This window comes from Galeopterus variegatus, unplaced genomic scaffold (assembly GCF_000696425.1).
Source record: "Galeopterus variegatus unplaced genomic scaffold, G_variegatus-3.0.2 Scaffold1725, whole genome shotgun sequence".
NCBI classification, from domain to species: Eukaryota; Metazoa; Chordata; class Mammalia; order Dermoptera; family Cynocephalidae; genus Galeopterus; species Galeopterus variegatus.
In genome coordinates this window covers 23667-41564 of record NW_007727836.1, presented here as the reverse complement: position 1 = coordinate 41564, position 17898 = coordinate 23667, and the positions used below count along the sequence as shown (strand labels likewise).

Here is a 17898-nt window from a genome sequence, read left to right as displayed (position 1 = left end):
TATGGCTAATGTATTAACAAAACTTCATGGAACTTTTCCCAAATTTCCAGAAAATTTAGATGACATCACCAATACTGATTTGTGAAACTGAAACTTGTTCTAAATTGTAATGATAAAAAAAATGCATCAACCGTGCTAGAGGAAAGATAATTTACTTTTATTTCTCTCTGTAGATAAGGATATTACGAAATGTGTATGCAGCCCCAAAAGTAGGAAACATATCACAGAGGTGTGTCAGGCAGTAACTTAATAAAAACATTACGTTATCTTTTGGGACTTTGCAGTGCTGGTAGTATTTGTCGGCTCTTTAAATATGTAATTTGCTATTATTTCATATTCTAAGTTAATTTTCACGTTCATATCCAATTTTGTTTGTGATTTTGTATTCCTTTTCTTAAAGTGGGACTACCCCGTCAATTCCATAAGCTGGATCCACCCTGTTGATTCATCGGCTCAAAATAGGTGTCGTTCACAAGCTGTGTGATCCCGGGCTAGTGGCTATACTTCTCTGGGCCTGTACACTTACTGGCAAATAGAGATCATAATAATGCTTACTTTGCAGGGTTGCTATGAACTTTAAATAAGGCAAGGCCTGCAAAGTATTTATTGCAGGCTTGGAACGCACTAAGCGACAATAAAAGTCGTCCTTACACTAAGAACATCATTCCCGCGCCTCCCGAATCCGCGGCCAAGACTTTTCCGTGCGCATGCGCGCCCGACTCCTCCAGCTCGCTCCCTCCACGTGGGCGCGGCCTACCCTGCCCCAGGGGGTGGCGGGCGGAGTCGAGGGGCTACTTCCGGGATTCTCCCTTCCACCCTACTCCCCGGGAGCAACCTTCTCGTAAGCGGCAGCATTACTAGCCAGTAGAGATTGGAGAGGAGACCGACGATAGAAGACTCCCCCATTTTGGAACCCCTCTTCCCAGTTGGCCAATTGCAAACTTTGGAGGGCGGGTTCTCCTCTGGGGCGGGACAGAGTGACGGGCGTCTACTTTGACTAATGGAAACTTGAGTGCGGGTAAGCCCGGGCCAATCAAGAGCGAGAAGGCCGGATCCTGGGGCGGGGCTGGAGCTCCGGCAGTTGAACAGCTCGCGAGGCGGGGTGTCCGTGGAGAAGGTGAGAGGCTGTGGGAGCGGCGGGTGCGCGGGCCGGGGCGACGGTCCTGGGGGGAGGGGGCTCTTGGGGGAGAGTGGGCTGAGGCGGGCGGCCGGCCCCGCAGTGTGAGAGTCGGGAGAGAGGGTGCCCTTTAACGTGGTTAGGCGCTTGAATGAGGGTTTGTGAGGCAGTGTGTGAGTCGTGATGTACTTCGTAGGCGGGTCTTTAATGGGGAAAATTGTCAAGCAGGAGACACATGGTAAAATATAGAGATGCCCTTGTAATATAGCGTTGCGATTTAATGGGAGGTTTTAAGGCAGAAGTTATTATAGGGCAGTATGGAGGGTCGGAGGTCCCTGCGATGAGTTGTAAGCGTTGATCTTACAACTATGGGTGGAAGGCATGTGAAGAAGCAGTACTGAGGAGGGAAGGAGCGAGGCTTTCGGGGATGAGGATGTGCTTTACTGAGCTGTGGAGGCATATCATACATGCAGCGTTTACTGTGTGCCGGGCACCTACCAAGTGTTTTACGTGAATTAATTTTAAACTTCCTAACAACTCTACGAGTAGTGAAGAGCGTGTGCTCTGTCGCCTGGTTACCCGAGTTTGAATCCTGACTCTGCCGTCCTCCCTACCACTGAACATCACGATGGCTTTGGGCGAGTTATTTAAGCCTTTTGTGCCTCAGTTTCGTCATAAGTAGAATGACCTCTTGTCTATACCACTCACCTAGCTTCACCCTCTTCTGTAATAACTCCCAGGTGTCTATTTACAGCCTGGATCTCTGCCCTGAACTCCAGACTCATATATCCAATGGCTGACTCTTCTCTACTTGCAAGTCCAGCTGACATCCAGACTTAAACTTGTCCCAAACCAAACTTGTGGTTTACCCCACTAAACCTCCAAACCCATTTAATGGCAGGTGAATGTAGAACTCAGCACCTAGAAGAGCACATAAGTACTTAAAAGGTGTTGCTTCCATTATGCCATCATTACCACCGTTGCTCAGGGTTTCCCTGTTGGGTGGGGCAGGGTTGCTGAGCTGGGAGGGTCTTGTGTGTGGTGGTGGGATCAGGGTGGGGTAATAAACTGGGTAGATTGTGGTGCCCAAGATTTCAACTTGAATGTCTGAAGGAGCAGATTCCTGGGCCTCAGAGATTCTGCTTCTGTTGGTTTGGGACCAGACCCAGGAACATGCATTTTCATAAGTGACTGGTAAAGCTGATTTTCTGTGGCCCTCACTTTGAGAAACCCTGTTAGAGCCATTCAGAGCTTGGGCTGGAGGGAATCAATTCTCTTATCAGGCTCCTGCTCTGTGGTTGATCCTTTGCTGGGCAATGCTGGGGAAACTGGTGATTGAGACAGCCCTGACCCAGCCTAGGAGTCAGCCTGCAGGAGGGGGCATTTGGAGCTGAGACCTGGAGGATGACAAGGAATGAGCTGAGGGGAGAAGACCTTGGCTGTATCTCTGTTTCCTGGCATCTCCCATTAAATTCACAAGCAGTCTCTGATCTCTGCCATGCCGGAGTACTGAAGATACAAGAATGATCAAAATGGCTCTGCCCTCATGGGCTCCTGGTCTGTCCACTAATCGTCAGCTAATCACACAGATGGTAACGAGTGCCAGACACTGTTTGAACCACCTTATATGCATTAATTAGTTTAATCGGTAGGATCTCTTATTATCCCACTTTACAGGTGGGAAAAGGCCCAGAGAGGGCAAGTGGCTTGCCCAAGTTCACACTGTGGGTAAGTGGTGGAGCTGGGATCTGAACCCAGGAGTCACCAGCCTGTAGCATGTGCCATACTCAAGGTGTGAAGCCACATTTGGGTTGTGCTGGGAGGGAAGGGAGCAGAGAGTTCTGGGAGGAAATGAGAGGTGGTCAGGGATGGGCACTGAGTAATGAGTAGAGGGACAAACGTTCCTGTCCATTGCTATGGGATCCTAGGCAAGCCTCAGTTTCATCTTCTGTAAAACGGGGATGGTTATAATACCTACCAGAGAGCAGAATTAAGGGTGAGTCATTGGGTTGGTAAGTGTTCATGATCCTTATCTAAGGCAAAAACCGTTTGAGGGACAATGGAAGAGGGGATCTGGACACCCCAGGGAGTTGCAGTGTGCACTGTGGAAGTCTGGATTGTGGGGTTCCCTAAAGGGCTTTTGTGTCTATTACATTACATGGGGGCTATGTTGAAGGCTTTGGTCTGTATTCTGGGGGAGTGCAGGGGTGAAGGGTGAGGGAGTTCTAGCCAGCTCAAATTCACCCACGTGGGGAATTGAGCTCAGAATGGGGGCGAGGAGGGGTCATACAGGCCAGGCCATGCGTGTGTATGTAGGGGGGTGCGCTGCACTGCAGAGGCCAGCTAGGTCATGGCTGAGCTGGAATCAGTGGTGCTGGGGGCTGCAGAGGGTGGGAAAACAGCTATTGGGTGTGGGCTGCCGGGGTGGCGACTTTCCCATGTCCGGTGTGGGAGGTGGTGATGTGGATTTGTCTTTGGGGAGCCCAGCGTGGAGGGTTCTGAGTTCCGGCCCTGAGGTGAGGGCTGTGAAATCTGTGAGATATCGGGAGCACAATTCGTGAGGAGGAGCCAGGGATGGTGATGTAACTGGAAAGGAGAAGGGGTCACCGTAGTGAAAGGTGAGGGAGAGAGGGCTGGGGACTGGAAGACTGAGTGTGCGTGTGCTGGAGCCATGATGTCATGAGGCGGGAGAACTGGGGTCAGATGTGTGGGCCCGAATGGGGTGCTGGGGTGTCCACGAGGCTCATGCCGGGTTGGGGTGATGACGTCACGGGTCGGCGAGGGCGGGGCCTAGAAGGCACAGCCGGGATGCGGGTCCGGAGGCCGAGGCGAAGAAGAGCTAGGAGAGACGTGGGACTGGAATGAAATCAGCAACCAGGATGGGCCTGTGGTCACGAAGCAAGGATGGACGATGCAGGTAGAGGGACAGGGTCGGCTGCAGGAGGGGAGGAGGGGCCTCAGGGCCCAGGGAATCCCAGAATAGGGGGGGGGGGGCGGTGTTCAGGGGACCTCTCCGAAGACGAGAGGTGGAAAATGTGTGCGCGGATGGGTGGTGGTGGTGGGGTTTACATACAATTTAGGAGGGAACACAATCCAGGTGAAATATGGGAGTGTTGGAATACAGGCTGAAAGTGGGGTGTGTGTAGAATAGAACCTTGAGCAAATATGTAGGCAGAATGCAGGCGGAATAATGAGAGGGACAGAATTCAGGTAGAATATGGGGGAACCCTAGGAGAACATTGGAAGCTGGTATGGGGAGGAGAGTGTGGCTTCCCCTCCCCCTCAAATCAGGGAGAGGAGGATGAAATAAGAGACTCTGGGGGGAGGGGGTTGGGATGGAGAGAGGAAGGTTCTGCGGAGAGGAGGGGAAGGGGAGCCCAGTATTCCGTGGCCGTCTGGGAAATGAATAATGGGGAGCTGGGATTAGGGATGGGGGGCGGGTCGAGCTGGCAAGGGCGTGGGATTTATTCCATCAGCAATTACCGAGCGCTTCTGACATGCCTAGAAGAGGGGATAGGGGAGGGGAGCGGGCGAAGTTTGTAGAGGTGAGGGAAGTATGTATGTTAAGGGTAGGGTTGAATTCAGGCAGAATATTCGGAGGCTTAATATCTGGGGTTGAGGGCGGGGTGCGGCTAATGATATCAGGCAGTTGGAGGAGGAAAGGGTTGGCTATTCGCTGGGTGAGAATGGGCGTCTTATGCAGGGGAGTGGGGAAGGAGGAGGTCAGGGCCGAGGTGGCGGCGCGGATGGGGTGTGATGAGCTCCTTTCTTCTCCTTGGTCTCTTCCTGGGAGTTGGGTACCATGAGGGGGGCAGTGGTGCTGAGCGTCTCCGCAGGTGTTCCGTGAATACCTCCCACGCCTTGGTAACCTGGACGGCACAGCCGCTGATTGGCTCGCGGAGTCTGAGGGGCGGGGTCGGCGGGCGGGGTGTAGGGCACGGTGGGGCGGGCCAGAGCTGCCTGGTACTGCAGTGGGGGCCAGAGAGGATGAGGAATATGCTGAAATGCGGGGCCAGGCTGGCCGGTTAGCTGTTTGTTAGAGCGCAGCCTTATAACACTAAGGTCATGGGTTCGGATCCCCCTACCGGCCCCTCCCCACCCCCATTTGTTTGAAGCGAGATCAAGTATTATTAACCCGGACCTTTGAATGCCTAGCAAATGAAAGCACAATTGCAAGAGTGTGAATATTCCAGAGGAAGGCTTCCCCAGATTTCATGAGCACTCCAAAGCACCATTTCCCCAAATAAAGAAAAGAGCTCCAGTCTAGAGACAGAGGTGCCTGTCAAGACGCCTAGGGCTCAGGCTTGTCCTTGGGTCTCTGAGGAAAAGGGATCTGTGGATAGGCTGGGGGGTGGGGGAAGGGTACTATTCTGGGAGTCCCTGAAATTACTTGTAAAAGGTTGTGGGGAACTATTCATATTTATTGGGAGTATTCAGTTGTAAAAGGTTGTGGGACTATTCATATTTGTTGGGGAGGATTCAGAGATTTCATTAGATTTTCAAAGGCTCAGGGACACTAAAAAGGTTAAAAATCACTGATCTGGAGTTTCAGGACACATCATTTTCTGCCTCACAATATAATATTTTCTGATGTTAGACGTTTGGAAGGACTTCCTGGGGAAAGTGTGAGGACTAGAGGAGGTGGTGGGGAGAGAAGGAGACCAGGCCTTGACGGGAGTTCTCATGGTCTGAGTTGGTGGCTCTGTCTTTGGAACAGCTTTGGGGGGCCCTGTACTGGACCCTTTTTTTTTTTTTTTTTTTTTTTTTTGCAGAGCCTCAGTTTCCCCATCTTTCCGCTGGGGAGGGAATGGACTTGCTTGTCTCTATAGTCCTTTCAAGCTCAGAAACAACAAAGTGGTAATAACAATAACAATGGTAATGCCGATATGTATGGAATGCTTGCTATGTGTCAGGCATTGCTTAAGTTCTCCAAGGATTTTAATTAACACTCTTATTTAATCCTTATACCAGTCCAAGGAGGTGGAGACTGCTATCCTGTGGGCTTACAGAGACCTTTATGAACGTCATTTGGCTCCTGTTACATCTCTGATCTAATTACTTAGACCTCCCTCATTCACTCTCTCCTAGCCACAATGACCTTGCTGTTCTTGTAACAAACCAGTAACATCCCACCTTCAGGCCTTTGCCTGGCTCTTCCCACTTCCTGGACACTCTTTCCCCAGATATTCATGTACCGCCCCCTTCCCCCGCCCAGGCTTTTGCTCAGAGAGGCCTTCCCTGGCCATCTTAGCTAAAAGAATACCCCCCCCCCCCGAACATCCCCTTTCCCACTACTTGACATTTTTATCCATCTGTCCGTTGCCCCCCTTTGAAGATGGGGATATAATTTGGTTTCTTATCAAATCCACAGCACCCAGGATGGCATTTGCTTTACAGATAAAGAATCTGGCTGACAGAGAGGTTAAGTAACTTGCCCGTGTGCATACAGAAGAACCTAGATAGGGGCCGGCCCGTGGCTCACTCGGGAGAGTGCGGTGCTGATAACACCAAGGCTATGGGTTCGGATCCCATATAGGGATGGCCGGTTCGCTCACTGGCTGAGCGTGGTGCTGACAACACCAAGTCAAGGGTTAAGATCCCCTTACCGGTCATCTTTTAAAAAAAAAAAAAAAAAAAAAAAAAAGACAGAAGAACCTAGATAGGAACACAGGCGGCCTGGAGCCCCCATTCTGAACACCCCCTAGAATCCTGGGCTGAGGGTAGGGGTCTCATCCTCTTCTCCGGCTCCTTGTAGAACTAACAGTTCATAGCTCTATTGGCTAAGAGAAGGTAGTTATCCTTACAGCAGTCTAATTAATACAATCAATTATTAATTTAATGTAAATAGCTTAAGTGTGTTATAGACAATACATAGCACTGGCTATCTCCTTGACTTGGAGCACTTTCCCCCATAGCCAAATGGCTTGCCATCTCTCCTCAAATATCAGTCCTCAGAGAGGCCTGCTCTGACCCCCTGTTTAAAAGTTCTGCTGTACCCTTCCCAAATACTGCATGTCCCCCTTTCCAGCTTAATTTTTCTCCACAAATGTTTGCTGAATGAATGAATGAATGAATGAATAATAATAAATGTATAATGAATATAAGGATTAATAAATTAAAAGTATTAATCATGATTCTCTGGTTGATAATCATATATTGCTATTAGCCAGCATGTATTGGACGTAGTGATGTGTAAGACACAGTTCTAAGTGCTTTTATGTGTATTGCCAAATTTAATTCTCACAACAACTCCATGAGGTAGGTGCCATTATTATACCCGTTTTCCAGATAAGGAAACTGAGGCACAGAGAGGTGAAGTTACTTTCCCAAGGTTCCACAGCTGATAAATGCTAGAGCCAGGGTATGAATCCTGGCCTTGCAGCTCATAAACCTGGGCTCTCAGCCCTTCTAGGTCTCTGTCTCATTCTTCTCTCCAGCAGCCCTGGCCATGGACCAGCCAGCGGGCCTTCAGGTGGACTACATCTTCCGGGGTGTGGAGCATGCCGTGCGGGTAGTGGTTTCTGGGCAGGTGCTGGAGCTGGAGGTGGAGGACCGGATGACAGCTGACCAGTGGCGGGGCGAGTTCGATGCCAGCTGTGAGTGTGTGCCTCCCTGGGGTGAGCTCACCTCTCCTCCCCTGGGATCAGCTTCTGCCAGAAGATGAAGCTAGTCAGAATCCTGCCCATGTGCCTCATTCTTTCTGACCAGAAACTCTCCAAGGTGGGGAGGAGGAGAAGGCCTCATTCCTCTGGCCAGAGGCACAGGAGTCAGGGAGAGTTGAAGAGCTTAGATGTATTCCCCTTGGGCTGGACAAGTGGTCAGACCTCAGAAGGGACTTTTTTCTCCACCCAGTCATCGAAGATTTGACTCACAAGACAGGGAACTTCAAACAGTTCAACATCTTCTGTAACATGCTGGAGTCGGCTCTTACCCAGGTAGGAGCCATGGCTGGGGGTCGAGGGGGGTTTGTGTCTTCCAGAGTCCTGGGGGGTAGATGCCTATTAGATGTATCCAAGATTCTTTACCTTATCTTTCATTGCAGGAGCAGGGCTATCTTTTTCTTCTTTTCCAAATGTAAATGGTTTATTCTGATTCTAATGATAATTATTCTCATGTAGAAAATTCAGGTCACAGAGAAATATAAACAAGAAAGTAAAAATCACTTTACTCCTAATACTCATTTCTGTTAATATTTTGGTGAAAATTACTCCAGCCATTTCTGTATTTCTCTATTTCTGAATGTGGATGTGTATATATTGCAGACCTGTAATTATATATAGTTGATATATTTTCCAAGGTATTCTGCAACCCGCTTTTAAAAGATTCAACAATAGTTCATGAAAATTTAGTCATGTCAATGAATATAGGCATTCATTTGTTTTATTTACTGAGCATCTACCATTTGCCAGGCACCATTGTAGGCACTGGGGATACAGCAGTGAACAAAAGAGACAAATCTCTGTCCTTGTGAGGCTGACATTCTAGTGGGAGAGAGACAATTGAAAAAAAAATCATGTCAAGTAGTTGAAATTATTAATAGGAAAAAAAAAGCAGGTTTGAACTGAAAGTGATACAGATGGTATTTAGGTAACATTTTAAAACTATGAGGTATATTGTTTCTCTGATAACAGATAAAATATGCACTCATAAAATTGTGAAGATATTAACGTTGATGTGTGACTTTGAAAGTGAGAGTCCCTTATAATCCCTTTTCTATCCTCCACCCAGACTGTTAATATTTTAGTATCTATAGGCAGTATAGCATAGCGACCCAGAGCAGGACTCTGAATTCAGACTCATCACTGTTACTTACTAGCTGGGCTCATCACTGTCACTTACTAGCTGGGCACCCCGGGCCAGTTACTTCCCCTCAGTGCCTTGATTTCCCCATCTGTAAAGTGGGAATAATAGTAGTTTCCATTTCATAGTATTGTGAAGATTAAGTGAAATATATGTAAAAAAGCTTACAATAGAGTCTGGCTCATAATAAGTGCTATATAGGTGTTATGTATTTTTATTATTTTAACTACTGAGTTTATCATCATTAGTGGTTGCTTAGTATTCCATTATACTTGTGCATCGTGATTTATTTAACCTTGTGGTTCTCAAACTATTTGGTCTCATGACTCTTATATTCTCTTAAAAATTATTGAGGTCACCAAAGAGCTTTTACTTATGCAGGTTATATTTATCAATATTTGTTTGTCAAATTACTAATAACAAATATTGTTATTTGTCAGATATTAAAAAAGAAAAATTCAAAGATATTTATGAATTCACTTAAAAATAGCAATAACAAGGCTATTAAGGCTATATGTTAACCTAAATAACATTTTAAGGCTATGTGTTAACCTAAATAGCATATTTTTATGAAAAATATATTTTCTAAAACAAAAATTAGTGTAGCATTGTTTTATGTTTTTGCAAATCTTTTTAATGTCTGGCTTAATAGAAAACTGCTATATTCTCCTGTGTGCTTCTGAATTCAGTCTGTTGTGATATGTTTTGGTTGAAGTATATGCAGAAAAATCCTGCCTCACACAGATATGTAGTTGGAAAAGGGAGTACTTTTCAGATAATTGTGGCTATCCTTCTTTGCTAACACACTAAATACTCGACAAGTGGTAGTTTCTTAAAGGTTAGTTTGCAGTGCGGAATCTGAAATGTCATCAATGAACTTTTAGTATTGTTACATTAAATTCTGTTGATGTATTTTGCGCTTTGCACTTTTTACCTGTGCATGATTTTGTAACATCATGTATCGATTATTTGGGAAATATTGGTTCACTGATTTGTGCATATCTTCCAAATGTTGACATATTTCCTTTTACAAATCAGGAAGTCACATTTGTTAATATCCCCACTGATCTCACCAGGAAAGTCTGAACAGCTAGAAGCTATCAAATACACAGTGGCAGATACAAGTTTTCTAAAACTCTAATTCTAATTCAAGTTCAAAGCTTGAATTTTATTATTGGCAACCAACCCTTTAGCTGTGTCTTGAAGCGACAGGCTCACTTTGTTCGTTTTTGAGAAAATGCCTGCCAGATATCCAAGTCTGAATAACCATAGTTTTGCTTGTCAGTTGTTCTTGCAAGTAAAAATAGTGTTCCATGAAAAAGTGGCTTATTTAGCTGAAAACTCAATTGCACAAATGCTTCTCCTGAGACCACTGCCCTACTTTGGCATGCAGCAGAAGTACTTAGTGTGTACTTCCCGTTTCGTCGCATAGAATAGTAAAGAGATGTGTTCTCAAGGGTTGAGAGTCAATAAAATTAATACTTTTTACTGCTTCATCAAGAACATTCTTGAGGTTCATTTCCTGTGGGTTTTATTTATTTATTTGTTTCTTTATTTCTCCTCTTCCCTACCAGCCCCCTGCTGAGATTGCATGGCTGTGTAAAATACAGTGACTGCTAGTACGGTGTGGTGCCACTGGCTTGATTTCTGCTTAGGAGCCTGCAGTTTTACCCACCATTATGTTTGCACCTTTAGTGCAAATGTCAACACAGTGAAAAAGTCAAATGGGGTTTTAGTTTTATGATAAAATAGTTTTGACCTCATGGACTCCCTGAAAGGGTCTCAGGGACCCCCAGGGATCTGCCAACAACACTTGGAGAGTCACAAATCTAAACTGTCCCCCATAGTTGAGTATTTAGGTTCTTTTCAGTTTCTCCCTCTGATGATGTCCTTGTGCTAGCCCCTGGGACAGGGCCATCTTGATCATTAGCTTCAGTGTAGGAAAGCCCAGCCAGCCCAGAGAATAGGAAGGGGCGTGGCCCAGGTGTATGGGTTGTGTGCTCTGAATTGTGGCCACATGGAGTCCTGCAGCAGCAACTCCCCTCCTCTCCTGACAGAGCAGTGAGTCAGTCACCTTAGACCTGCTGACCTACACCGACCTGGAGTCCCTGCGGAACCGCAAGATGGGAGGCCGTCCAGGCTCTTTGGCCCCCAGATCAGCCCAGCTCAACTCCAAGCGCTATCTGATCCTCATCTACTCTGTGGAGTTTGACAGGTGGGGACAAGGGGCTGGCTCTAGGCCCAGGCTGGTGGGCAAGGTGGGAGAGGATGTGGTTAGACCTCAGGAACCCCTGGTAACCAGGGTAAGGTGAGGATATTGGTTAAGCCTTGCCTTTGAGATCTTTGGTGTTGGGGTTTGTATCATTTAGTACTGTATTTGGCTACAAGTAGCAGAATAACCATAACTGGTGCCCCAAACAAATAATACTTTATCACATAATAAGATGTCTAGGTAGGTGGCTGCTACTCAACAGTTCCATTAGGGACTTAGCTCTTTCTGTTTTTGTTTCATTTATTTATTTATTTTTGTCATCCTTAATGTTTTGGCTTTTTGATCTCATCTTTATCTCTTCATGGTCACAAAATAACTGCTGGATCTCCAGGCATTGTATCTGTATTAAGGCATGAAGAAGAGGGACAGGGCTGTATTTGCTAATTGCGTCTGCTGTTTTTGTCAGGAAAACAGAAGGGTTCCCAGAAGACTCCCAACAGATTACCCATAATATTTGGCCAGAAGCAGTCACATGGAAGGGATGTGGGGAAAACAAATGTCTGACTTTTTAGTCTTTATAGTGGGAAGCAGCAAAGAAGGGATTTGGGAATGGCTGTTGGGTAGTTGGGGGACAGTGTCTACCCCGTTTGTTAATAGCTCCTGGATTTCTAACGGGAAGTTACCAACCTTCTGTGAATAGTATCTGGTGAGGCAATTAATCAAGGTGTCCTACTTTCCTCAGCCAAGGGGTGACCTAGGTCAGGCCAACCAGAATGTTCTATTGTGGAATCTGGATCAGGATTGTTCTTGGCTTCAAGTAACACGGGGGTGGTGACTGGTGTAAGGGGTTTGGGGGCAGGGAGGGGTCTTGAAGCTGTATTTAGAATGTAAGCCTCTAGGAGGGTGAAGTTTTTGGCATGTGTTTTCATACTCCAAGAATCTCAGAGTTTTGTAGTTACCCTTTGGTGGATTCTTGGCCTCTAAGATGCCACGGTTCTAATCCCCCCTCCTCAGGATTCACTACCCGCTGCCCCTCCCGTACCAGGGCAAGCCAGACCCTGTGGTCCTGCAGGGCATTATCCGCTCACTGAAGGAGGAGTTGGGCCGCCTTCGAGGGCTGGATGGCCAGGACGCTCGGGACACCAGGGAGACTGAGATCTGGCACCTGCGGGAGCAGTGAGTCTTGGAGCGGGGGGCGACTGGGGTGGGGTGGGGGTACCTCCAGTCATGCACTACGGGGGCCCCATGCTCGGCACTGTTGGGAAGATGGCGGCCCTTATTCACCGTGTATGGGTATTTATTCTGAGCCCTTCCTCTGTGCGTGCCTTGTGCTGGGTGGTGCTGGGAACACAGTGGTGACTGAAGCTATCCTAGCCCTGCCCTTCTGGGGCTCCCAGTCCAGTGAGGGAAATAGATCTGTCTGCAGACAGTGAAGATTAGAGTGGGTGGGGCTGGGGGATCCCAGAGCGGGGACCTGACCCTGCCTGGTAACGGAGGGGTGTTTTCGGCAAAGGGAACAGCATGTGCCAAGGCAGGGTGGGAGGTTGAGCTATTTTCAGTTGAATCCACTTTCACCTCTTTGTGCTGGCCCCCTCTCTGCCCCTCATGTCATGCCCAGCCCAGGAGGCAGATGGACATTAATCACATAACCACTTGAGTATATCATTGCAAATGGAGATGGGGTTAGGCAGGAAAGGGAGCCTGGGCTGTGGGAGGCTATAACAGGAACCAGATGGGGTATTGGGGTGGGTCAGGCAAAGGGGCTGAGGAAGAGCACTGTAGGCAGAAGGGACAGCATGTGCAAAGTCCTTGTGTTAGGTGGGAATGTGGTGAGAACAAGGGGACTGAAAGAGTTAAGGGAAGACAGGAAAGGCTTTTGGCATATTTATTCACGCATGCCTTCTGTGTGCTGCTCTGGGGGAGCTGAACTGGGGCCTTGGTCTCTACCTGGGGGAGTCCCACCTCATGGGGAAGGACTAATAGTATTTTTAGTAATAATAATAATAGTAATAGTAATAGTAATAACAATACCAATAGCTCATGTTTATTGAGCATTTAACTGTGTGCCAGAGACTCTGCTTAGTGCTTTGTGATTTAATTCATATTATCCTCAACAACTACCCTACAAGGTAGGCACTGCTATCATTTCCATTTTACAAAGGATGAAACTGAGGCACAGAGAAGTTAGGGATCTTGCCCCAGCTCACACAGTGAGTAATCTGGCTCGGCTAGACCTTAGATACAGGCAGCTAGCCATTCTGCCTTATTGGTGGCTGCTAGCCCAGGACTGAGTGGTAAGTGCTGGCAGGGAGGATCAACCCTCTGTGCTCCCAGGAATGGGAACTCATGGGGCTGGGCAACCCTGTGCCTCTTCCCGGAGGATATTGGCTGTTCACTGCTGGGCTGAGGTAGGAAAGCCGCAATGGGGAGGCCAGCGTGGGAAGCACGGTAAGCTTCATCTCAGTTCATCCTCAGGATCTGCCCTCAAGCTGTGAGCGTGCACTCCCCTCTGGTACGTGTGCGTGTGTCTGTCTCAAGAAGGCCACAAGGTGGCGCCTTCTGCCCTTCGGAACCAACCGCCGAGCTGGAGAGGGTAACTTGAGATCCCACCGCTGGTCAGTAGCTCCTTAAGTTCCTCTTCCCAGCCTGGAGATAGGGAGCTTGGAAGGCTCTAAGATTCATTCATTCATTCAGCATTTATCAAGTTCATACTGTATGCCAGGTACACTGCCCAGCACTGTTTTTTTTTTTTTTTTCCAAGATGCCTGTTAAGGGGATCTTAACCCTTGACTTGGTGTTGTCAACACCATGGTCACCCAAGTGAGCTAACCGGCCATCCCGATATAGGGATCCGAACCCATGGCCTTGGTGTTATCAACACCACACTCTCCCGAGTGAGCCACGGGCCCTGTTTTTTCTTTTTTTGAGTGCTTGCTTTATACCAGATATGGTCTAAATATTCTTCATAGATTCCTACAACCTTACAGGTGGGTATTATTATTATTATTCCTCTTCACACACGAGAAAAAATGGACTGGGGTCCAGAGATGTGAAGTGAAACTGCCCAAGGTCGCGAGTTGAATGCAGGCAGCATGGCCACAGAGCCGTTTCCTACACAGTGAACCAGACACATGGAGACTCTGTCCCCACGGGGTGGGGATCCAGACAGAAAACAGTCATACTGATAAATGCCAGCTCTTTTGCGGTTGGTGCTAGGAAGGAAATTTACGGAGAGCTGGGAGAGCAGAGAACATTGGAGGCAGGCAGGCTTCCCTGGATGAGTGGAGTCAGTCCTGCCAGGAGGAGGAGAGAGCATTCTGGAAGGAGGGAACTGCATTTGAGAAGTGCAGCCTGGCTGCAGCCCTGTGGGAGAGGGAGGTTGGGGGAGAGGGAGGGAGGAGTCGCTGGGAGGGGCTGAAAGGGAAGCTGTTTGGAGAGTGGCGGGGAACCACAGATTTTCAAAATGTTTTATTAGGAAAAATTCCAAGCACATACAAAAGTAGGCAGTAGTATAATCTGCATGTACTTGTGCCCCAGCTTCAACACTTACCCACATTTTCCCCCTCTTGTTTTTTTTTTTTTTTCCTTTTTGTCTTTTTTCGTGACCGGTAACGGGATCGCAACCCTCGGTGTCGCGCCCGCACCGCGCTCAACCAGTGAGCGGACCGGTCTCTATATGGGATCCGAACCCTCGACGGGAGCGCCGCACTCTACCGAGTGCACCACCGGGCCAGCCCTCCCCCTCTTGTTTGATCTACCCCCTCCCCTCTCCCGAGAAGCAAATTCCAGACATCCTGTAAACACTTCAATATGTGTCTTTAACATATAAGGATATTTTAAAAAATATAAGCACTGCTATCACATCCAACAAAATTGATAAAAATTCTATAATGTCATCTGGTACCCAGTATATATATATTCACACTTCTGTAATTATCTCATGAATGTCCTTTTTGTAATTGGTTTGTTTGAATTAGTATCCAAATACAGCCACGTACTGCAGTTTGTAGATGTTCTTATTTATTTATTTTAATTTTTAAGTTTTTTGGCAGCTGGCCAGTACAGGGATCTGAACTATTGACCTTCGTGTTGCAACACTGCCCTGTAACCATCTGAGCGAACCAGCCAGCCCTCCTGGTGTTGTTTCTTAAATCTCTTTTAATTTATTTTAGTCTCCTCCCTCCCCCACACTGCTTTTTCATGCTATTTATTTGTGGAAGAAACCAGGTTATTTGTACTGTAGAGTTTTCCAGTCTGATTTTGCTGATTATATCACCATGGTGTTGTTTAATGTCCTCCTCTGAAGTGGTGGTTAATCCTATAGGTTTAATCAGATTTGGATTCAGACACCTTCCTCAGTAATGCTGTGCACTTCCTACTGCCAGGTGGTGTTGAGACTGAGTTCAGCTGTTGAGAACTGGCTCCCTCGTTTAAAGTCCCCACCCAGTGCAGCGGTTCTCCCTGGCTGCACTTTCAAATCATCCTGGGAGCTTTGAAAACTCCTGATGCCTGTGCTGCCCCCAGACAGGCCACTTACATCAGAATTTCGGGGGATGGCACCTCCTTGCCCAATTGTCCCACTGTTTCTCACTACTTAACTTTCTCCTTTCTTATTGTGAAATGTAATAATACATATAAAATAAAGAGTGTAAAACATAAATGTACATTTAAAAAAATTATCATAAAGCCAGCACCCATGTAACAACCACACAGGTTAAGAAATTGAAAGTGGCCATTTCCCCAAACTTGCCTTGTGTCTTTTCCTGGGAGAGACCCTGCGTGCTCCAACCACTCTCCCAAATGCTCTGATTCTCTCTCATTTGCTTTGTTTATGGTTTTGCCACTGAAGTATGCATCTCTAAACAATATAATTTAATCGAATCTCTTTTTGCACTTTATATAAGTGGAATTATATTGCATGTACTTTTTTGTGTCTGGATTATTTTGCCTAACATCTTTTTAAGATTCATGTATGCTGTTTTGTGTAGCTCTAGTTCATTCATTTTCATTGCTGTATATTTTTTCTTAGAGTGAATATACCGTAATTTATTTATTTATTTTTTAAAAGATGACCAGTAAGGGGATCTTAACCCTTGACTCGGTGTTGTCAGCACCACGCTCACCCAGTGAGCTAACTGGCCATCCCTATATGGGATCCGAGCCCATGGCCTTGGTGTTATGAGCACCACACTCTCCCAAGTGAGCCACAGGCCGGCCCTACCATAATTTATTTTTAACATTCAGTGAAATTGGTAATTTCCAATTTTGGGTTATCACACACACACACACACACACACACACACTGTTCTGAGCATGGTTCTTGGTTTAAATACTCATACATCTCTAGGTAAGATCCCCAGGAATAGAGTTGCTTGTCATATGGTGTGCATATCTTTAAGCTTTACTAGATAATGCCAAGCCCAAACTGTTTCGGGGATCTAACCCTTGACCTTGGTGCCAAACTGTTTTTCAAAGTGGTTATAACACTTTGTGGCATCTTTTGGTTGTTTTGATTTGCATTTCCCTAATTACCAATGACGTTAAGCAACTTTTCGTATGTTTAGGAGCCATTTGGATTTCCCCTTGTGTGAGTTGTCTATTCAACTGTCTTATCTATTTTTTTTCTGGTCATGTTTTTATTATTCATTTCCAGGAGTTCTATAAAGAACTGGATACAGATTCTTTGTTGATTTTATGTTTTAGAAACCTCCTCCCTCTCTGTAGCTGGCCTTTTCGCTCTCTTAGAGATATTTTTTGATGAGCAGAGTTCTTAATTTTTACGTACACTAACAAATTTTTTTCTTCACAGTTAGTAATTTTTGTCCTGTCTTAGAAATCCTTTCTCCCCAACGTCATGAAGGCATTCTCCTATATCATCTTCAATTCTTTGTGTTTTGCACATTTATTTCTGCAATCCACCTGGAATTAAGTTTTGGTGAGGTAGGGGTTCTTTCGTATTTTTTTCAGATGATGAGTCAATAACCCCAATGCCATTTGTTGAAGAGTGGCCTTTCTCTACTACTCAACAATTGTTGCCATTATCACAAATAACGTTTATGTATTGGTGAGGTTCTGTGCTCTCTCGCCCATTGGTTTATAAATCTATCCTTGTGCCAACACCATGCTCTTTTAATAATTGTAGCTTTATAATTAGTCTGATGCTGGATAGAGCAAGTCTTCATACTTTTGTTTTTCCTCTTCAGGAATATTTTGGTTATTCTTGGCCATTTGTACTTCCATATAAATTTTAGAATAGATTTGTTAGCACAAACACACAAAACTTGTAATTTTTATTGGTAATGCGTTGAATCTATAGAACAATTTAGCGACAGCTTACATCTTTATAAATAGTGAGTATTCCAATCTATGAACAGATTATATATCTCTACATTTATTTACGTCTTATTTAATGTCTCCATAATGTTCCATCACACTTTTTGTTAGTTTTTTCTCTATCTTTCGATGCTTTTGTTAATGGCTTTGTTACTCCGTCGCTCCCAGAGTGTCGCGTTTGGCGTCGGAGAAGCGCGAGCTGGAGGCCCAGCTGGGCCGATCGCGGGAGGAGGCGCTGGCCGGGCGGGCGGCGCGCCAGGAGGCCGAGGCGCTGCGCGGACTCGTCCGTGGCCTGGAGCTGGAGCTTCGGCAAGAGCGCGGCCTCGGGCACCGGGCGGCCGGCCGCCGCAGCCAGGACTGTCGCCGCCTGGCCAAGGAGGTGAGGGAGGGAGCGGGCGGCCGGGGGGGCGGGGACCCTGGCCTCAGTCTGGACCTC

At 46.7% G+C, this 17898-nt stretch overlaps 1 protein-coding gene across 1 annotated transcript in view; it reads left to right on the top strand.

The window, feature by feature from the left end:
• Positions 1-7565: 7565 nt before the first annotated feature.
• Positions 7566-17898, top strand: part of CCDC61 (coiled-coil domain containing 61) — a 13527-nt gene continuing 3194 nt past the window's right edge. Inside the window, 5 exon segments of the mRNA XM_008578584.1 lie at positions 7566-7713; positions 7970-8052; positions 10975-11132; positions 12144-12305; positions 17631-17860. Of these exon segments, the coding sequence (XP_008576806.1) occupies positions 7566-7713; positions 7970-8052; positions 10975-11132; positions 12144-12305; positions 17631-17860 (781 nt within the window).